This window comes from Osmerus eperlanus, chromosome 24, assembly GCF_963692335.1.
Source record: "Osmerus eperlanus chromosome 24, fOsmEpe2.1, whole genome shotgun sequence".
Lineage (NCBI taxonomy): Eukaryota > Metazoa > Chordata > Actinopteri > Osmeriformes > Osmeridae > Osmerus > Osmerus eperlanus.
The window spans coordinates 687,637-710,112 of NC_085041.1; the positions used below are offsets into that span (position 1 = coordinate 687,637).

The window sequence follows — 22,476 nt, forward strand, 5'->3', positions numbered from 1 at the left end:
AAACCACCTGATGATGAGGAGGGGGACCAGGCTAGAGAACACAAACCACCTGATGATGAGGAGGGGGACCAGGCTAGAGAACACAAACCTCCTGATGATGAGGAGGGGGACCAGGCTAGAGAACACAAACCTCCTGATGATGAGGAGGGGGACCAGGCTAGAGAACACAAACCTCCTGATGATGAGGAGGGGGACCAGGCTAGAGAACACAAACCTCCTGATGATGAGGAGGGGGACCAGGCTAGAGAACACAAACCACCTGATGATGAGGAGGGGGACCAGGCTAGAGAACACAAACCACCTGATGATGAGGAGGGGGACCAGGCTAGAGAACACAAACCTCCTGATGATGAGGAGGGGGACCAGGCTAGAGAACACAAACCTCCTGATGATGAGGAGGGGGACCAGGCTAGAGAACACAAACCTCCTGATGATGAGGAGGGGGACCAGGCTAGAGAACACAAACCTCCTGATGATGAGGAGGGGGACCAGGCTAGAGAACACAAACCTCCTGATGATGAGGAGGGGGACCAGGCTAGAGAACACAAACCTCCTGATGATGAGGAGGGGGACCAGGCTAGAGAACACAAACCACCTGATGATGAGGAGGGGGACCAGGCTAGAGAACACAAACCACCTGATGATGAGGAGGGGGACCAGGCTAGAGAACACAAACCTCCTGATGATGAGGAGGGGGACCAGGCTAGAGAACACAAACCACCTGATGATGAGGAGGGGGACCAGGCTAGAGAACACAAACCACCTGATGATGAGGAGGGGGACCAGGCTAGAGAACACAAACCACCTGATGATGAGGAGGGGGACCAGGCTAGAGAACACAAACCACCTGATGATGAGGAGGGGGACCAGGCTAGAGAACACAAACCACCTGATGATGAGGAGGGGGACCAGGCTAGAGAACACAAACCTTTATGCCTGGCTTCATGAGAACGATTAATTTAAACCTCTTTTGCTATGAAATCTGATGCACTTGTGTCTTTGGGTAAATTAGCATTTAAATGAATTGAGAAGGAGAGCAGAGAAAAGCCCTATTTATTATTTAATAATTTACTTCTTATACTTGTCTGAGTTGTGCCTCAAGCTCCACTGTGTAGGTGTGTGTCTGTGTGTGTAGGTGAGTGTGTGTGTGTGTAGGTGAGTGTGTGTGTGTGTAGGTGTGTGTCTGTGTGTGTAGGTGAGTGTGTGTGTGTGTAGGTGAGTGTGTGTGTGTGTAGGTGAGTGTGTGTGTGTGTAGGTGAGTGTGTGTGTGTGTAGGTGAGTGTGTGTGTGTGTAGGTGAGTGTGTGTGTGTGTAGGTGAGTGTGTGTGTGTGTAGGTGAGTGTGTGTGTGCAGTATGTGACAGATGAACATGGTACTTAAGGTGAGTCAGGGTTTCCCGTGACGTGAGCTAGCGTGTGGACACCTGGGCTCTGCAGGCGTTCTGTGATTGTGTGGTGTTTGGATGGGCCCGGAAACGGCCCAAAGCCTGCAACCATATTAGTGTGATGACACCTGTGTCGCTGCCGACCCCAGGGTCATCCTGGCGCCTGCTAATGAGCTCCCTCGCTGGCAGGCTCTGACAAGATGCGGCAACACCACAGACACACAAGGACACATTCACACATACACGCACACATACACCCCCCCTCCAAATACCTACTGTACCTCACCCTTTCTCTCTCGATCTCTCTCAGCAGATTCACCCATCTGTCTCTCCTGCCTGTCTAACACACCTGCTCTACCCCCTCTCTCTCTCTCTCTCTCTCTCTCTCTCTCTCTCTCTCTCTCTCTCTCTCTCTCTCTCTATCTCTCTATCTCTCTATCTCTCTATCTCTCTATCTCTCTATCTCTCTCTCTCTCTCTATCTCTCTCTATCTCTCTATCTCAGTATTCAACCTGTCTGCTGTTTGTGTTCTCTTGCAGTTGGGAAGACCTCTCTGATCACACGGTTCATGTATGACAGCTTCGACAACACGTATCAGGTGGGTGGCTTTTCTGTCTTTTTGACGATCTATGTTTTGTGTCTGTCACACATATATCAACTATCACAAATCTAACAGCACTGCAGACTCCGACCCTCCCCCTCCCCAAAACACACACACAGACACACACACACGGACACATTCACACACACACAGACGTACACACACACACAAAGACACATTCACACACACAGACACATTCACACACACACAGACGTACACACACTCCAGTGTGAAACAAACAGCTTTTGGTTTGTCCTTGACTCAAATGAAGATGTGAGTTTCTGACACACATCTGGGTGAGGGGAGAATATGAAGTCTGTATAGCAGTCTGCTTGCATAGCAGTCTGCTTGCCACTGTGTGTGTATATATCAGACTTCCTGAGACTTCTTAATGGCTTGTTTATACAGTTTGTACATTGTAAGTCTTAGGGGACCTACAGTAAATGTTGGTTCATATTTAATTTCATCAGTATAACAATACCCTGTACTACTAAATTACATTACAGGGATTACACTAACTCCTCCTCACCCACACACTCAGAGAGCTTCAGTCCAAATCATCCCTCTGCTTTACAAATTATCTAATCTGAGTAAAGGAGTAAGGGATTCTTTCTCAGTCTAGACATCCTCTCTGCCACAAGCCGGCCAGCCTTTCTGTCGAGAACTACCTCTTCAGACCTCCTGACTGGGGGAAGTATTTGCAGGAAGTATTTGGAGGAAGTATTTGGAGGAAGTATTTGGAGATGTGGAATGTTTGTGTGTTTGCTTGCTCCTGGTCCTCCTGTCAGGAGAACCCCATCTCCCTGGCGACTGTCTGGAGAGAAGCAGCTGGTTCTCTTTCTTCTTCTGCTCTCCTTGAGGAAGGAGGGTCTCTGAGCCTCAGAGTCTGAAGACTGCTGCACGCTGTCATGAGATTTGGATGGCGTATTGTGAGCGGATTAAACGCTTTCTCGTAGCTCAGTGTCGCTGTGCTTTCACAATGAGGTGAATATCCTCGTCCCTCCCCGCGTTCAGCTGAGATGAATGAGGACGGATTCGCACCACTGTTCAACTCTGTGGTTCTCTTTCTGGTGAACCCGGCGCAGAATCTGCATTGTGGTTAGGACGCTTTTAGAAACACAGGCTCTCGCTCTCTTTGAACACTCTACTCACACACGCAGTCACATACACTCCCCACCACCCATGAAAATCCCTCTGTACAAGAGCCTCTATATCCTGTAACTATGGGAGACACCCCCTTTAATCCCACTGTCCCACAGGGCTTTACTGTGATAACTCCTGTGAGGAATGTGAGATGTGTGTTTTGTGTTCACGTCCCCTCAGTCAGCCTGTGCAGGAACTCTCCTCCCAGCCTGCCCTCTGCTCTCAGTGATGCTGGAACTGCTGCCGCAGTCTAGGCTTTGTAGCCATGGATCAAAGACGCTCAAAGCAGCTCTGTATGTGCCTTGGTGTGTGTGTGTGTGTGTGTGTGTGTGTGTGTGTGTGTGTGTGTGTGCACCATCTCCGGTGGCCCAGCTGAATGTCAGCCCTGGCTGGCTGTGTGACAGCTAGCTCAGTAACTGAAGGAGGCCTTTTCCAAAACCCCTCAGGACCTTTAAGCAGTAATTAAGGTTCTGTATCCACAACCTGATCTAAATTATATTGTTTTTGCATGGCTGGTAGATTTCATTGTTCTTAGGAATAGTTAAACTTCTGTAACTTTACTTAATTTAAGATTCGTATATGTTTAGTGTTTGCACCTCCCTGCCACAGTAAATTCCGTGTTTGTATAACATACATGGCGAATAAACCGAATTCTGATTCTGATTGCAGGAACCCTAATGCAGAGAGGCAGAGAGGCAGGCAGAGAGGCAGGCAGACAGGCAGACAGGCAGACAGGCAGGGTTCTAAATTAACTTTTTTGATCACCAGCCAATGTGGCTGGTAACTTTAGAAAGTTACCAGTAACTTTAGAAAGTTACCAGCCAATCAGAATTTCCACTAGCCAAATTCTTTCCGGTGAAAATAAGAACAATTATGAGTTTCACTGAATGCATTTTATCATTTTATTAACATTGTTGGCATGAAAAACACAGAAAATGAAGTAAAATGAAGCACAGAAGTATGATGCAAGGGTATGTGAAATCACCAACACGTGACTAAGGAAACGATATATTGTAAATGGCTAAAACGTCCATTCGCTTCATGAGATTGACTCCTGCCCATGCATTTACAGTAACGTTTTGTCCTAAGCAGGCATTAATTAAACTGACCTAATATACTCTTTATTAAGAACAGTGTATTTACATTACAGAAGACTGTGTCAGTAAGCAACATAATGTTTCTTATGCGTAGACTACATGCGGCAATCCTTACAAAACATGACAACATTTTCATTGTCAAACACAAGCCATTCCCGACCCGTCAGCCATTTGGCATTACATTTTCTTTTCTTTTTTAGTGCTATCAATATCCTCATCCCCTGCCTCGTTCCTCTTCTCGCCCCCAGAAGTTTGTCCTAACCACCGCTGCATTAAGTTAACTTTTTACTTTACTTTTCTACTCTAGCTAGCTCTTATTACCTCCTATGATCTGCTATGCTTCGTTTGACTTCTTCCTTGTGTTTTCTGGTGGACGCTCCGTTCGTTTCCACGGTTTCTCACGCCGGTTTCACTTCAACTGCGTGCAGCCAATGGGCGTATAAAACGTTATCACGTAGCATTACGCCACAGTGTTCATGGGAAACTTAGGAAGTACTGCCAGGGGGATAAATGACCGAGAACCATGCCGAGAACAGAGCTTTATGTATCATTCATGTAATGCCTCATGTGTCACCGGCCAAACTGGCTAGTGAGTTTTTATTAACAGCCGCCAAAATGAATTTTAACCCGCATTTGGCGGGTTGGCGGGTGTTAATTTACAACCCTGCAGACAGGGTGTTCTTTCTGTCAGGCAGGGAAGCCTGAAGGCTGAGGGCTCTGGAGACTGAGGGAATCCGCCACACTGAGCTGTCAGTCAGGCCTGGCCACTGAGCTGAGACAGGGATGGAGGAGAGGGGAGGGAAGGGAAGGGGGAGGTGTCTGGTCTCTCAAGAAAGCATGTTACTGTCCTGTAGATGCTGACCAAAGAAATTCCCATTGGTTAACATGCTGGTGAGTGGTCAGGGCCCTGCTCCCTGATTGGTCCATTGATCCTGCTCCCTGATTGGTCTATTGATTGAGACTGCGAGTGTATATCTTGACTACCAGCCTCGTTGGTGTCTGGGGGTTACGGATATAAACTATGCTCCCAGGTTCTCATGTTTTTCACAACTTGATCCTCAAACGATCGTTACCAAGTCAATCTGGCATTGACCAGACGTTTAACTAAACGTTAATGTATCAACATGTGGTCACATCAATCACCTGTCCTGACGACCTCTCTCTCTCTCTCTCTTTCTCTCTCTCTCTCGCTCTGTCTCTCTCTCTCTGTCTCTGTCTCTCTCTCTCTCTCTCTCCAGCTGTCGGGCCTTTAGAATTGAATCAATGCGTCTGATTGAATAGTTGTTGTTTGTTTACAGCCCCAGCTGGTTGGTGTTCCACCCAGCTGCAGTGTGTACCATACAGAGTCCCCACAGCAACCGGGTTTGATTCCAGCCTGGGCCATTCCTGCATGTCCAGAAAAAGGCAAAAATATGCTTAAAAAAAAAAAGAATATTTAAGAATCGGGGGACTGTAGAAAAATTCTGTTCTCCTGAAACTTAGCTTGTAAAACATTTCCGTAGAGGACTATGTTCAGTTCGATACTTTGTTGAACACATACAGATTCAGGATGATCCCAGGGCTCTTCTGCCTGTCTGAAGTTCACCCCTGGCAGCCCTGAAGAGGTGAGATGGTCTTTATCAGAGGCCACAGCCAGACCTGTGCAGGAGGAGGGGTGACGCTGGTCCTGACTCAGGGAGCGTCTCTCCTGGGAGGGAGCGTCTCTCCTGGGAGGGAGCCTGTCTCTCCTCTTAGGGAGCCTGTCTCTCCTCTTAGGGAGCCTGTCTCTCCTGGGAGGGAGCCTGTCTCTCCTCTTAGGGAGCCTGTCTCTCCTCTTAGGGAGCCTGTCTCTCCTGGGAGGGAGCCTGTCTCTCCTGGGAGGGAGCCTGTCTCTCCTGGGAGGGAGCCTGTCTCTCCTGGGAGGGAGCCTGTCTCTCCTCTTAGGGAGCCTGTCTCTCCTGGGAGGGAGCCTGTCTCTCCTGGGAGAGAGCCTGTCTCTCCTGGGAGGGAGCCTGTCTCTCCTGGGAGGGAGCCTGTCTCTCCTGGGAGGGAGCCTGTCTCTCCTCTTAGGGAGCCTGTCTCTCCTCTTAGGGAGCCTGTCTCTCCTGGGAGGGAGCCTGTCTCTCCTCTTAGGGAGCCTGTCTCTCCTCTTAGGGAGCCTGTCTCTCCTGGGAGGGAGCCTGTCTCTCCTCTTAGGGAGCCTGTCTCTCCTGGGAGGGAGCCTGTCTCTCCTGGGAGGGAGCCTGTCTCTCCTCTTAGGGAGCCTGTCTCTCCTCTTAGGGAGCCTGTCTCTCCTGGGAGGGAGCCTGTCTCTCCTCTTAGGGAGCCTGTCTCCCTGCAGCCACTGCCTGGCTTCTTTAACCATGATGTGAGACGCTTAATAATTAAACAGCTCATGAATAACTCCTCTGAATTTGATTTGTTCATGCACACCTCTCCATCTTTCTCTCTCCTCTTTCTCTCTCTCCCTCTCTCCCCTCTCCCTCTCCTCTCTCTCTCCATCCCTCCCGTCTTCTATATTTAACCCAGAGGACACAGGAAGCCTTCTGGAGCTATGAAATTACAGATGAATGTCTCCAGTAGATCTCGGATATTGTATTTATATATATATATATATAAACAAGTGCGTGATCAAGCCGCTGGCTCTTTCAGAGTGGAGCTCCCTGCTGGGCCACACACACACACAGAGCACACACATGAACATACACACACACACACACACACACACACTGAGCCCTGACACACTGTGGGAGATCAATATCACGTCTGTCACTAAATGATGGTCACACTGCTAATTAGGACACACAGGCCAGTAGTGTGGAACACTGATTGAATCCCTACCTTAGATACATAAACAACTTTCTGATCACGGAGATTAGAAAAGACTTGCATCGCTGTAGAACCAAGCGCAGATCATAATAATTGGTTCCAGTGTTTTTCCATTTTCAAGAGGAGCTTGACTGAAGTACTTACAGGAGCCCTGATGTTATTGTGTGATCTCAGGTAGCACATGATGATTCTCACTGGTAACAACCTCCTCTTACCTGCTGAGTCTGGTTAAATGAAATAGACTCTTAGATCCATTAGACAGACTGATGGTGTCTATCGGAAGCTTCCTAGATCACCGTTTTCTACCCCTCCCTGCTGTGTCACAACGACACTCCTGAAGTCTGAGGTTTATATAACCATGGTGATACACACCTCTCCTCCTGTACTTCCTTTAATCATGCTGATACACACCTCTCCTCCTGTACTTCCTGTAACCATGCTGATACACACCTCTCCTCCTGTACTTCCTGTAACCATGCTGATACACACCTCTCCTCCTGTACTTCCTGTAACCATGCTGATACACACCTCTCCTCCTGTACTTCCTGTAACCATGCTGATACACACCTCTCCTCCTGTACTTCCTGTAACCATGCTGATACACACCTCTCCTCCTGTACTTCCTGTAACCATGCTGATACACACCTCTCCTCCTGTACTTCCTGTAACCATGCTGATACACACCTCTGCTTCTCTCATTACAGGCCACAATTGGAATCGACTTCCTGTCTAAAACCATGTATCTGGAGGATCGAACGGTGAGCATCTTGATCTGAAACTAATTCATCCGTTTGTCTGTTGGTTTGTTCGTAAGGTCTAGAACACGTGTGAATGAGACACCCTCTGTCATATTGTGTGCTTCGTGTTCCTGGGTGTTATTTCCTGGTCGTGTGTAGATCTCCTGGCTCAGCTGCAGTTGTGTATCTACAGGACAGCGTGACGCTTCCATGGTGTCGGAAATGTAAATGCGGAATCACAGATGTCTGTCTGTGTAGCGACCTTGGTGGGTCCTGTTGTAACCTTGACAGGCCCACAGCCAGGTTTTTCAGGGTGTTTTATTTCCCTCTGGGCGTTCATGTGTGTGTGATTACATATGCATGGGCTACATGTGAGTGTGTGAGAGTGTGTGTGTGAGGGAGCCAATGTGTCCAGGCCCTGCTGAGGGCTGGTCACAGTGTGTCCAGGCCCTGCTGAGGGCTGGTCACAGTGTGTCCAGGCCCTGCTGAGGGCTGGTCACAGTGTGTCCAGGCCCTGCTGAGGGCTGGTCACAGTGTGTCCAGGCCCTGCTGAGGGCTGGTCACAGTGTGGCGCCTCCTGCTGTGTGCAGGTGCGGCTGCAGCTGTGGGACACGGCGGGCCAGGAGCGCTTCAGGAGCCTGATCCCCAGCTATATCCGAGACTCCACCGTGGCCGTGGTGGTCTACGACATCACCAGTGAGTGGAGAGCACACACACAGCTCAAAGCTTCCTTCTCTAGATGAAAAGTGACGTTTTTATTTGTCTCAAATCCCATTGTGGCCATCAGCAGCTGTAATTTAATACGTTTGTGGGAGAGAGGAAAAAGGTCTGCTTTCAGAACCCCAGGGAGGAGAACAGTAAACCTCATTTTACAGGCAAACACACACCCTCCCTGGAGAGCCCCCCCCCCACACACACACACACCCTCCCTGGAGAGCCCCCCCCCACACACACACACACACCCTCCCTGGAGAGCCCCCCCCCACACACACACACACACCCTCCCTGGAGAGCCCCCCCACACACACACACACACACCCTCCCTGGAGAGCCCCCCCACACACACACACACACACCCTCCCTGGAGAGCCCCCCCACACACACACACACACACCCTCCCTGGAGAGCCCCCCCACACACACACACACACACCCTCCCTGGAGAGCCCCCCCACACACACACACACACACCCTCCCTGGAGAGCCCCCCCCCACACACACACACACACACACACCCTCCCTGGAGAGCCCCCCCACACACACACACACACACCCTCCCTGGAGAGCCCTGGTGTTCACCTTGAAGCTGATGAAACCCCCCAACACACACACACACTACCACCACACCATAATCCAGGGCTGGTCTGCCAACTTAAAACAGACCAACAGTGATGCTCAGAGGGTGTGGTGAGGTCCACAAGGTTTCATCACAAGTCATTTCATCAGAACAGGCTGAAACGTCACGTCTTGTCATGTTTGTCAAATCACACACAGACAACACATTCTTGAATTGCTATAAAAATATTATTCATGTTTGAATATTTTATATTTGAGCAGTTATTCATGGTGACCGTGACTGCTCTGTCACTACAGATGTCAACTCCTTCCAGCAGACTTCCAAATGGATTGATGATGTCAGAACAGAGAGAGGAAGTGATGTCATCATCATGCTCGTAGGCAATAAAACAGACCTGGGAGATAAGAGGTATGTGTTGAGTTCTGGCCCAAACACGATCACACGCACACTCACACACACGGATATACACACACACTCACACACACGGATACACACACACGGTCACACGCACACTAACACACACAGACACACCCTGTCAGCCTGCCACGCCCTGTCTGCCTGCCAGCCACGCCCTGTCAGCCTGCCACGCCCTGTCTGCCTGTCAGCCACGCCCTGTCAGCCTGCCACGCCCTGTCAGCCTGCCACGCCCTGTCAGCCTGCCACGCCCTGTCAGCCTGCCACGCCCTGTCTGCCTGCCACGCCCTGTCTGCCTGCCACGCCCTGTCTGCCTGCCACGCCCTGTCTGCCTGCCTGTCTCAACACTCCTGGACACAGAGAACCAAGATGGAGTCACTGATCTGAGGACCACGGCTGAATGAATCAAGAAGAAGACAAAACAAATATTCTAGAAGAATGAAAAAATCTGAATAACAATCAGAGAAGAGGGGTCAGGGGTGGGGAGGGCAGGGGTGCGGAGGTCATGGGGTGCGGAGGTCATGGGGTGCGGAGGTCATGGGGTGCGGAGGTCATGGGGTGCGGAGGTCATGGGGTGCGGAGGTCATGGGGTGCGGAGGTCATGGGGTGCGGAGGTCATGGGGTGCGGAGGTGTGGAGGTCAGCAGCAGATCAAGAGCTGAGGGAGGATGAACGGGAGAGTGGAGGAATATTAGAGGAACAGAAAATAAGTCATGTAGAAAAGTCATAGAGTCTGTAGAGTCTGCTCTAAGATCTGCCCTGCTGGTCTGACGCTCCCTGAGCTAGGAGGAACACACACACCACACACACACACTCGTCTACGGATCTGTCCCTCTAAGAGCCTCCTCTTCTGGGCTGGGCTGGGCTTGGTAGCTCTATCTGTCTGTATCTTCATCTCTCTCTCTCTCTTTGGATCATTAGACACCTGGCACTCTCTCCTCCTCCCTCACTTCCTCTCCCAGAAACCTGAACTGATTCACAGGAGCGTCCTACAAATGGGCAGTAATTAATTTATTGCGCCACAACGTAATGAATCAACTTCACCATCTATTAATTCCCGGCTGATAGGGTCTGTCTGGGACACTCAGACAGCAGCACTAAATGATCTGGTTGTCTTACCTGTACTGTGCTAATGCTGATGGATGATGGTAATTCTCTGTAGAGACTCTTACAGTATGGATGAAGGGTGTGGTGCAGCAGAACCAGAGCTACCTCATGCTAGCCATCAGGAGGCTGATGGGAATCCATGATTCTTGTCTTCGCAGGCAGATCACCATCGAGGAAGGAGAGCAGAGGGCCAAGGAGCTGAGTGTCATGTTCATTGAGACCAGCGCCAAGACCGGATACAACGTCAAACAGGTGAGGTGGATCTCGTTTATGACAGTAATGAGTCAGGTTAGCAGACACCTTTACACAAAGCTATTCCTCTGCTGTCAGATGCTCTACCACTGAGCTATACCTAGTGACTGCTTTTGGAGAGCGTTGTTTGGTGTGTGTGTGTGTGTGTGTGTGTGTGCGCTGCCTGTGCATGCATACGTGTGTGTGTGTGTGTGTGTGTGAGAGAGCACAGATCACCAGACCCAGGGAAGCCTGTGGGATCTGAACCTCCCATGTGGAGTTGATCAGGAAACAAGCTGAACGGTTCTGACTGACTGAGTGGGCAGACGAAGGTTTGTCCCTGCTGTCTAGTCTCTGTCTGTCGCTCTCTCCCTCTCCCTCTCTCCCTCTTTGTCTCTGTCTCTCTCTCTCTCCCTCTCTCCCTCTCTGTCTCTCTCGCCCTTTCTTTCTCTCCCTCTATCCCTCCCCTGCTCTCTCTCTCTCTCTCTCTAACTTTCTCTCTCTCCCTCTCTCCCTCCCCCGCTCTCTCTCTCCTTCCCCTCCTAAAACAACAGTAGTCTGTAGTGTCAGCTACTGAGGCAGTGCAGGCCCAGTGTATAATGTGTCTGTGTTGATGAAGAGAGCTGTGGGCAGACACAGACTCTTAACTAGCTCTGACGTTAACAGCAGCTGCATTCTCAACTAGCTCTGACGCTAACAGCAGCTGCATTCTCAACTAGTGCTTATGCTAACAGCAGGCTCATTATTCCTCCGTTTCAAGACTGTGGAGACAAACGGGGCAGAACAGGGAGAGGAACCGACCGACACGATCAAACGAACGACCAGCCTGCGGCCCTTCCTCTAGAGCCCAGTGCCGGCTCTGCCTGGCTCAGCCGGCTCTGCCTGGCTCAGCCGGCTCTGCCTGGCTCAGCCGGCTCTGCCTGGCTCAGCCGGCTCTGCCTGGCTCAGCCGGCTCTGCCTGGCTCAGCCGGCTCTGCCTGGCTCAGCCGGCTCTGCCTGGCTCAGCCGGCTCTGCCTGGCTCAGCCGGCTCTGCCTGGCTCAGCCGGCTCTGCCTGGCTCAGCCGGCTCTGCCTGGCTCAGCCGGCTCTGCCTGGCTCAGCCGGCTCTGCCTGGCTCAGCCGGCTCTGCCTGGCTCAGCCGGCCTTGAGGAGCATCCTCGTCTAGTTCACACCAGGCCAGCCACTTGGCATTCAGCTGTCAACCCTCAGATTCAGGGAGAAGTTAGACAGATTATCCTGCATTTCCAGACCCGCATGGCGTGTGGCTTGATTACTACCTCCGAGCAGAGACCAGGCTCTTTGACGATCCTGAGGTGTCCCCCCCCCCCCCACCCCCCCCCACCCCCCACCCCCGGGCCTCTTTAAGCAGGCTTTATGGACCTGTTTGTCTTCACCTGTCAAGAACAACAACCGTGAGGCATTTAACAAAATTGTCCTATTTTCATCTCCTCTGCTCTGCTGGCTCTGTGTGCCATTTATTCATAACCTGCTGCTGTGGTTTATAGTCCGGACACAGAGGAGAGGGGGGGGGGCAGGTCTATAGGGACAGGTCTAGGCTGTTAGACATCTTTAAGAGATCCAGGGAGTGGTGATGAGGGGAGTCGTCTGGTCTTTCCTCTCACGTCCGTCCTCAAGTCAGACATCTGACATTTTTCTTCAAAGACATGATGCGTCTCCGAGTCACCACGGTAACCTGCTCCTTTCTAATGTCTGTTCTGTTTTGGGGGGTTTGAGTGACAGTAACGGTCGCCCGGACGATGAAGCCAAACACAGTTCTTTGTTTATTTCCAGTCCAGTTGAGAACCGCTGCTGTTGTCTACAGGAGCAGGGAAGGTCACTTCTGGAAGAGTTGATGAATGTCGTGTTTGGGGACAGCTAACACCCACAGATAATGTCCACCCACAACATGAAACCACCCTGGTGACATCTGTTCTGGTGCCCGATCTGAGTTGTAACCTTTCTCATCTGTCACACTCCACACATGGATTGTGTACGACTGGTGTGTGTGTGTGTGTGTGTGTGAGTGAGTGTACTACCCAGAGGGAGGGGGGAGCTGGGGGGGTCTCCCCCCCCCAATAAAGACCCATCCATCTGTGGGTGTCACCGTGGAGACGTGCTGTAATTGACCTGTGTGTTATGGGATGGCAGTAAAGCAGGACGGCAGGGCTAAGTGGTGTGACTGAAGGGCTGTGTCAAGCGGGCTGACAGCCAACCCATCCATGGTGACCACGCCGCTCCAGAAGAGCTGCCCGATGCATGCTGGGAACTGTCTGTGCAGGGGGTGAGCTGATTGGACAGAGAAGATGGAAGGAAGGAGAGAGGGAGGGAGGAACTTACTCAAAATGTTATCTGAGACTCTCCCTGGTGACTGTTTTCTCTCTCTCTCTCTCTCTCTCCAGCTGACTGGTGACTGATGTCTCTCTCTCTCCCTCCAGCTGACTGGTGACTGATGTCTCTCTCTCTCTCTCTCCAGCTGTTTCGTCGCGTGGCTGCTGCTCTGCCAGGAATGGAGAGCATGCAGGAGACGAGCAAAGAGGGAAGTATCCTTTCACACCTCTATACCTCTACTCCTCCCCTCCCCTTCCCTCCACCTATCCTCTTCCTCCCCTCCTCCTCCCCTCCACCTATCCTCTTCCTCCCCTCCCCTCCCCTCCACCTATCCTCTTCCTCCCCTCCGCCTCCCCTCCTCCCCTTCCCTCCACCTATCCTCTTCCTCCCCTCCTCCTCCCCTCCACCTATCCTCTTCCTCCCCTCCTCGTCCCCTCCTCCCCTCCCCTCCACCTATCCTCTTCCTCCCCTCCCCTCCACCTATCCTCTTCCTCCCCTCCGCCTCCCCTCTTTCCCTCCCCTCCACCTATCCTCTTCCTCCCCTCCTCCTCCCCTCTTCCTCCTCCTCTCCCCCCCTCCCCTCCACCTATCCTCCCCCTTCCTCCCAGTCATCAGTCAAGCGGCGTCAGTGAGTCGTTCGTCCTCCGTCCTCCGGAGGGGCAGACGTTACGAGCTCTGATGCTGTACAGAAGCTGGGCTAGGGGTGGCTGGGTGTCTCTCTATCTCCCTCTCTCTCTCTCTCTCTCTCTCTCTTTCTCTACCTCTCTCTCTCTCTCTCTCTCTTTCTCTACCTCTCTTTCTCTCTCTCCCTCTCTCTCTATCTCCCTCTCTCTCCCTCTCTTTCTCCCTCTCTCTCTCCTTCCTTCCCTCCCTCCCTCCCTGTCTCTCTGATCCTCCCTGAGTCTGAGTAGAGAGTAGTCTACTCGTCTGTCACAGTCTAGATGAGGCAGAAAACACAACAGAGGATGATAAACAGCATCTCGAGGCCACAAACGTCCACGCTCTTTAGAACTCCTTTATTAAAAACTCATTAGGAACTCATTCACTCTGCGTATTCAGAATCATTCTGGATTCTACTGTGAGGATTTAGCTCTTTTTAAAGCCCACAAAGGGCTGCTGCAAAACAGGTCGAATAAAAACTGAAAAGCAGGTCTTTACACAAGCTAGGCAAGCAAAACACATGGTCACATTGTGTGAACGCCAGTGTGGAACATATCCTTCCCCAGAGGAGGTTTCTTACACGTTCACTGGTTCCCTGAACCACAGGGCCTGTTGAGCTCTTTATACTCAGGATGGGAGAAATCATTCCCTCACACAAGCAGGTAGGGTGAACACAGCGCACCATCATTTAGTGTAAATCTATACTTGGAAACAGCTTTATTCTAGTGACGGCCATCTTGGCTCCAGGGCCATGTTAAACACTAGCTTTATTCTAGTGACGACCATCTTGGCTCAAGGGCCGTGTTAAACCCTAGCTTTGTTCTGGTGACGGCCATCTTGGTTCCAGGGCCGTATTAAACCCTAGCTTTGTTCTGGTGACGGCCATCTTGGTTCCAGGGCCGTAATAAACACTAGCTTTGTTCTGGTGGCGGCCATCTTGGCTCCAGGGCTGTTTTAAATACTAGCTTTATTCTAGTGGTGGCCATCTTGGCTCCAGGGCTGTGTTAAACACTAGCTTTATTCTAGTGGTGGCCATCTTGGCTCCAGGGCTGTGTTAAACACTAGCTTTATTCTAGTGGCGGCCATCTTGGTTCCAGGGCCGTGTTAAACAGCTCTGATCAGAGGTGCCAGAACCCTGAGGAGCCCACTGGCTGCAGGGTTAGCTAGCTGCTCCTCACACACACTCTGAAGAGGACAGTCTTAGCCTTATCACGTCAGTCACACACACACACTCACATGCTCACACACACAAGCATACTCAGTCACACACACACATGCGCCGGCCGAAAGGCTTCGTCTGACCTGATGTTAGTGTAGTAGCTTGTTTCCCATGGCGACAGCTGCAGACTCTCACCTCCTCCTCAGCCCCCGGAAGGCAAGGTGCCATCGCTATGGTAACAGTGGATGATTTATGAAAACGTCTTTTTGTTTTAATGTGCGGGTTAAAAGCTCTCTCTCGTTTATTTTTCCCTGTGAAGCAACTTTTACGAGGTGGGTTTAGCAATGCTCAGAGCATCGGGATGCAGAGAGCTGTCTGGGTTTTCTGGAGAAGGTTCACCTCTGAATGGAGGATGACCTGACTCCACCTGACTCCACCTAAGACAGAGATGGCGGGAGAGGAGGGTGAGGCTGATTGGGGGGAGGGAGAGGAGGGTCAGGCTGATTTATTAGAGGGTGTCAGAGATCCTCCTGCTCCTCGATCCGCCTCTGCAGAGCTACAGAGAGACCAGCTGCAGGAGGAGGAGAGGGGGAGGAGGAGATGGGAGAAGGGGGAGGAGGAGAGGGGGAGGTCTAGTAGATGGCTACCTGTAGGAGAGGGGTCGAGCTGCCTGTAGGAGAGAGGGCTCGTCCTTGCTAAAGGCTTCAGTCTGGGGTTACTTATCTGGCCTGGTTAAAAAACTATTCTCCCTCATACAGTCATACCTAACCCAACACAATCTGAACACACTGCCCCCTGAAGATAACCTCCATATCTAATAGATTCTCATGTTTTCCACACAGCTGCAGAGATGCAAAGTCTGCTTCTGCAGAGCCTCACTCCTGCAGAGCCTCACTCCTGCAGTCGTGGCTCCATCCCTCGTTAGGATGAACCTGATTTATCCTATCAAGCAGGTCAGCATTATTAAACTGAGGTGTAGAACAGGGTTGGTGTGGAAGCTACAGGACAGAAGCCCTCATTAGGGAAAGTGTGGCTGGTGTGATGCACAACACGTGCACACACATTTACACACACACACACACATAAACAGACAGCACTCACGTACACACACATACACACGCACGCACGTTCCTTGACAGGTGTCATGTCCTTGGAAACCTCTCCTCCCTGGGCTCAGGGGACTCTGTGTGTAAACGACTCTCTGTATCTCGGCCGGGTGACATCACCGTAGGGAATACCAGAAGGAAAACATCCAGACACTGTCTCTCCCAGAATTTCCCGGTAATCTTTTGTAGAATGTCCCTGTAATATTTTCCCTTTTTTGTAGTCGATGTGTCTCTTGTCTGTGTGTCTTGTCTACTTCCTGGTTTATGTGAGCTCATATTAGACTTGTGGATAAAACACTCAGGAGAATGTTCTTGTGTTGACGCCCTTCTTCATTGTCTTCAGAGGAGCGCAGCAGTGAAGCTGTGAACAAGAGTGCCATCTAGTGTGCACTGCAGGTAACGATGCCATCTAGTGTGCACTGCAGGTAACGATGCCATCTAGTGTGCACTGCAGGTAACGATGGCCCTCAGAAACACCCCAAAAATCTCTCATCTCCCTCCTCCATGAATGGGATGTGAACACATATGTTTCCACAGTTGGTTTTCACCTATCCTGCTTTCTTGACCGGTGATAATAACATTTTTACAGATCATAATATGTGCAATTTTCCCTTTTTTAAATTTCTTAGAATATATGTTTGTATCTGAAATGTCTGTTTATAAATGTTGAGCTTTTTTCCTTAACCGTTGTCTCCAGTGATTGACATCAAGCTGGACAAACCACAGGAGCCGCAGACGACCGAGGGCGGGTGTTCTTGTTAATACTCAGCACCTGATTGGGCACCGTCTTCACCACATGCTTTTTGTTTTGCTTCCTATTGGTTAGCCAGTTGAATTCCCAGATTTGAATCTGACCTCTTCACCTGAACATTGGTCATTACTTGGAGTCACAGTCTACATATGAGTAGTAAAATAGTGTGCTTTGTTAACGAAATTGCCACAAAAGTCTCAAAAATAGGAAAAGCAAACAAAACAAACAGAGAATGTGCCCAAAAAATCCCAAAATGTGTGTATACTTTTTTGAGGGGTAAAAAGTTTGAATGTTAGGTTTACATTTTTCTTTTGTAATTTTGTATATCGAAAGAACTGCTCTGAGGTGACACAGACAACACACAAGTTTACAACTTGTGCTTGAAGTTGCTGTGGGACAAAGCGACGCAAATCCAGCAGTAACTGCTGAGTATGTAATGCATGAACATGGTTTCTGTTAAGCTGTCCCGGTCTGTCTAATGTACACAAGCTTGACCATGTTTACCTTACCTGTGACTTACTGCACTTACGGAGAAAACGTCTTGTCATACGTTCTGTTTTGCTTCGACAGTTTTGTGCCACTGGACTTGTACTCTTTGAGTTTACCTTCCACTGTCGAGGGTGTGTGTGTAAATGTAAGCTTTCTATAGGCAGCTTGAGAATGGAACTACAGTGGGCCAAGCTGGTTCATTCTGGACTCCCAGGTTGTTGCCCACATCACTAACGGATCTGATTTAGTTCTTTGTTTACCCTTGTGTGTGAAGTGGTCCACAGACACACTCCCTGCTGAGTCTGTGTTGTGTACTAACTGGCTGTGTAGTTATACATAGGTTGACCCCCCCCTCTCCACCACACACACACACACATACACACACAACACACACACACACCACCCAAGCGCTGTTCCTTAGTCATTTATCACTTAGTCATTTTCATTCTGTGGATCTGACGATTGTTTTTGACATCGTTTCTTAGAGGAGTTCGAAGAACCGAGAATCCGTCATCCTCGGGGTCGATGAGCAGTGAACATTTAAACTCTCTTTACATAGAAACACTCATATGCACACGTAGACCTTTCAGGTTAGCTAAGTAGTTAGGCGCTTCACTTGTAAATATTCAGCCGTGTAATCCCAGGTGGACTGTCCACACAGTGCTGCTCTTTTACTTTGCAGTTCCAGTTAGCACTACTGATGTTAGCGTTATGCAATGCTACGTTGCCATTCTATAGCCAGGTTAACATGCTGGTCACTCTGATCCTGTTTTTAGAGTCGGGGTGGAGCCTAGCGGGTCGGCATTACGGTCGACCCGTGATCAAAACACGACTTTGAGTTTTAAATGTCTTTGAAGTCAGCCGTTAATGCACTTTTTAAGAACTTCTTCTAGACTTAGTGGAAATGTAGTCCTGCGGTTGTACAGACGCTGTAAAAACTGTTCGTTATCTTTATAACATTTGGGGTGCCTCGTGGTGAAGGTCAGTAGAGCTCAGCTTGTAGAGGGGCAGCTTGTCTGGTCTGGGCTGGGAGCATCTGATCTGGGCCGGGGGTTGGACCCATGCGTGGGTCTGTAAAGGATGGTCATGTAGCGGTACAGTAAAGAGGGGATCCATTATGTAGCTGAGATCTCTAGGAGAGACATTGGGAGCGTGTTGTGCTGTCCAGTCTTTACATGTGTAAATCGCTGTCTGACACTAGTTATTCTCTGAATAGAGATGATTGAGGTCGATGTCCGACTCACATTGACGCTTACAGCCGTAGCTGCCCTATATAAGAATCGTATTTTATATTGGGTGAATTCATTCATAAAAAAAAAAAAAAAAGGAGGTTGTCTGGAGTACATCTGATGTCTAGGAATGTGTTTCTCCTCTAGCTCAGAAACTCTTCAAGAAGTTTTCAAGGTGGGGCGGCTGGGTGGGGGGTATTTAATGAGGATGTTATGGGGTATTTAATGGTACGTGATGATAGAGGATGTGGTGATAGAGAATTTGCCATAGAGGCCTACTGCCCTTCATTTTTTTCTGTTACCCCCCCCCCACCCCAACCCCATCAGAGCACAGCAGAGCCCACTCCCCTGTCCTGTCCTGATCATTCTGTAGAAGAACATTCCTGAAACCCTGAAACAGAAGGATGTTTGAGTGACACAGCCACATCAAGGCCAAGAAGAGCAAGTGGCACTGAGGGCCCCTAGGTGGCCGCAATGTTCGAGGTGTGTCCCAGGTGTGTGTGTGTCCCAGGTGTGTGTGTGTCCCAGGTGTGTGTGTGTCCTGTCAGCGCTCAGACGAGCAGGCCAGGTGTGTGTGTGTCCCAGGTGCGTGTGTGTCCCACGTGTGTGTGTGTCCTGTCAGCGCTCAGACGAGCAGGCCAGGGTCTCTCAGCGCTGGCTCTTCCTTCACACAGCGTAGAGATCGAGCATGTCTGTCCAAATGATCAATAAAGATGTCTTATTACCAAAACATGTGACTCTTGTTTTGACCTTTTTTTTCCGGGTACATTGAGTTCAATGTGCAACAATGTGTTTATGTACAAAGTACTCATCTTATTTTAAATATGTGTTCATAGATTACTGCTAATGTACATCCACATCATGTAGCTGAAAGGGTCTGATGGTACGTGTTGCAACACGCCCTGACAATAAGAATAAGTTAACAAGTTTCTGGGTCAATAAAGGTACAGTAACAGCTAAACGGGAGTTTCCATTTTGCTTGCCAAGCGAACACACAGACCTGGAGGGGTGAATCAGGTTGTATGAGAACATCCTCCTGAACAGCTCTGTCACAGAAAGCTCTGAGTGTGAAGGTTGTTTTGGAGGGAATGCTACCAACTTGTTCTCTGCATATTCAACCATAATATTGCCCCAGGGTGCTCATTTGCATAAATGCAGGACCCCCCTTTGGCTGAGCACAGATCAGCTGGTGGCAGGTCAATGAGCACACAAACTCACATGCACACACATACACACTCGCACACATACACTCCACCATGGCTTGAGACTGGCGAATCAGATGCTCAGGTCAGACACCACACAGCACATGTAGCAGCGCTTAAAGACCTCGACCAAACAAAGAGATGCATACAAAGATGTTGTCGATTTTTATGTTAAAATTGATTAATCGACCAAACACTATGGCCCAGTTTCCCAGACATGGATTAAGCTTAGTCCTAGACTAAAACATTTTCAATGGAGATCTTCATTGAATTCTTCTCTTACTTTAGGACTAATCTTAATCCAAGTCTGGGAAACTGGGCCAAAGACAGTGTGTTGATGCCAACCTGCCTAACACCGTGGCAGTTAGTCGTTTTAAACACCTGTCTACATAAGGCCTGTTGTTTCTCCCACCCACGCAGCTGATACTGCGCCTGCCCCGGCCTGCACACCATCCAAACCTGCCTCAAACCTGCCTGGCGACAAACGATCCTCTGACTCAGCAGGCCTGAGCCTGCTAACGCATTGCATAGCTAGCTGTTATTAGCACGTCCGGCATCGTTAGTGGTTTTATTTTATTTTGCTCCATTAGGTTAAATGGCTCAAAATTTACTTGGTAACTTTTTAGTAAATGTAGCGCACTGACACAATATTTATATTTATTTGTCGTTTTTCGCACATCAACGTAAGTATTCAAACCCCTTTGCCCTGTCGTGACCAGCGCTAGTCCTGAAGGGTGTTTGTTTACATGTAGGAATAGTCGTCATTAACACAATAGGAGCTATCCCATTTGCATGGACGGATGATCCTGCTCACTGGTCTAATATCTCCAAACGTGTAGCACTGGACAGATGCTCAGTGAAAAGAGCTCATAATCCACTTAACATGGGTGAACGAGTCCTTTGTGGCTGGTTATTGTTCTGATTCAAACCCACCTAAGTAATCTTGACCGTGTTACAGCGTTGAGAAATCCCCCACTTGTCTCACTTGTATTTTCTCTGCCGCTTTAATGTGAAATGTGTCGTGAGGGATTTGGAAACGACGGCTGGTGAGGCAAGAAATCGATTAGCTTTTCTGGGTTCGCTGCTTCTGAAAACAAAACACATTAAAATATGCTCGGCTCTTTCCTCACATGTGACACAATTAGCTCCGCATTTGAATAGAGAAATTAATCTCATTGTTTTGTGTGTGTGTTCGGTGTTTTAGGTTCTTATAACTTTCAGGACATAGACTATAGCTTCCGATGCCAGATGGATGCCGATTCTAATGGTTTCGTGAAGGGACAGGTGAACTGTGCAATGCGTGATGAAGTCACAATCAAACACGTTGACTGAGGAGGATAAACGACAACACAAAGAGAAGTTGAATTCTTTCAAATTATTTTTTTAAATCAATAATAAACGTGGGCTTAAATACAGCGATTGAGGTTGTGGGGAGGGATGGAGGATGGGGAGGGAGGAAGGGAGGAAGGGAGACATCCTTAGAAGGCCATCTGTTGGGTGGGAGGGCCCAGTCTTCTGAGGCACTGCTCTGTTGGGACAGCTGAACCAAATCCCAGAGTACCAGCTGCAAGGAATTAAGGTTGAAATATCTACTGGAGAACCAAGGTGACTGGGCTGGTTTCACTGCCTCCTGACAGGGCAGCCAGCTGGCCCAGACTCCCAGAGAGGGCCCTGTCCTCCTGGTCCCCAGAGCAGACCAGGAGGGTCATGGCTGACTGAGTTTCACCAGGAAGACAACACCAGACCAGGAGGGTCATGGCTGACTGAGTTTCACCAGGAAGACAACACCAGACCAGGGTTCTCCTCCGGAAGGGCATGTACATGCGCGGGGGTGTAAGCATAACGAGGAACTCCGCTGGTGTCGGTTTCCTTTCTAGAAAGTGTCTTCCGTTGAAAGCCTTCTCCAAGATTTCATCTCCCTGTGAAACCAAGCAAACACAATGTTATTGTACCAAACACAGCAACTGGCAAGTGACTACCCAGTTCAATGCAGTACATTTATCAATAAATGAAGGTAAACTAAATGTGAATGTCTTGTGACCTAACTGTTGTACAGTGACGATGAGGGTGAGGTGGTAAACAGAAGATGATAAACAGTAGGTGAGTGAAGAAACAAAGAGAGATTGCAGCTAAACTCTGTCTTAGTCACTTGTGTGATTTCTCAAGGTGTTTTCCATGTCACTCAGCAGATACAGTATGGTTTACATTCTCATGATAAAACATCTCTCTCGGTTTTGCAACATATGAGCTGCAGCCTCACATAACGAGCTGTACAATGTGACAGAGATAGAGGAAGATGTGAGTGATTGGCACGTACACGCTGCCCCCGGGAACGATCCTCTCCTGAGGTTGCTTATTCAGACTGAAGGTCCTCAGGAAGCCTGGAAACTTCAGCTTGGTCCTCGAGTGCTTCGAGGAGGGGCTGTGAGAGGAGGCAAAGAGATGTGTTATGATGTGCTACGGTGTCATGCGATGTCCACACAGTGCACGCGCTGAAGAGAGGCTGGGCTGTCTGAAGTTTCACAATAAAAACATCCCTGCATGCACACCACTTACACACAACAACAAAACAGCACCCACCATTCTGCCTGTGAGGAGCGCTGTGTCTGTCCACTGGCCTCCGCCTTCTCTTCTCTGCCCCCCGCCCCCTCCGCTTCTCCCTCCTCCTCTCCCTCTGGCTTCTCTGGTATCTGCTCCCACATTCTGCTGTCGACCCAGAGAGCCTCGCTGAGGGT

General features: G+C 49.7%; 2 protein-coding genes across 7 annotated transcripts in view; one reads left to right on the forward strand and one right to left on the reverse strand.

The window, feature by feature from the left end:
* Positions 1–19,271, forward strand: part of rab6ba (RAB6B, member RAS oncogene family a) — a 35,172-nt gene extending 15,901 nt beyond the window's left edge. Inside the window, exons 2-9 of one of the 6 annotated variants that reach the window (XR_009928389.1) lie at positions 1,924–1,982; positions 7,738–7,791; positions 8,361–8,466; positions 9,363–9,474; positions 10,745–10,838; positions 13,291–13,357; positions 16,768–19,107; positions 19,182–19,271. Coding sequence is in view for 1 of the 6 variants with exons in the window: in XM_062450730.1 (XP_062306714.1) it covers positions 1,924–1,982; positions 7,738–7,791; positions 8,361–8,466; positions 9,363–9,474; positions 10,745–10,838; positions 13,291–13,357; positions 16,768–16,832 (557 nt within the window). In the remaining 5 variants the exon portion in view is untranslated. Of the gene's footprint in view, positions 1–1,923; positions 1,983–7,737; positions 7,792–8,360; positions 8,467–9,362; positions 9,475–10,744; positions 10,839–13,290; positions 13,358–16,767 lie in introns of all 6 variants that reach the window. The other 5 variants (XR_009928391.1, XR_009928388.1, XR_009928392.1 and 2 more) reach the window with 5 other exon arrangements.
* A 1,863-nt stretch (positions 19,272–21,134) lies between these two features.
* im:7152348 (uncharacterized protein LOC559250 homolog) overlaps positions 21,135–22,476 on the reverse strand; it is a 2,316-nt gene continuing 974 nt past the window's right edge. Inside the window, exons 2-4 of the mRNA XM_062450605.1 lie at positions 22,322–22,476; positions 22,059–22,163; positions 21,135–21,660 (exon numbers count right to left, since the gene is read on the reverse strand). The exon at positions 22,322–22,476 is cut by the window's right edge and continues 430 nt beyond it. Coding sequence (XP_062306589.1) covers positions 21,615–21,660; positions 22,059–22,163; positions 22,322–22,476 — 306 coding nt within the window. The 3' untranslated portion in view covers positions 21,135–21,614. The remainder of the gene's footprint in view (positions 21,661–22,058; positions 22,164–22,321) is intronic.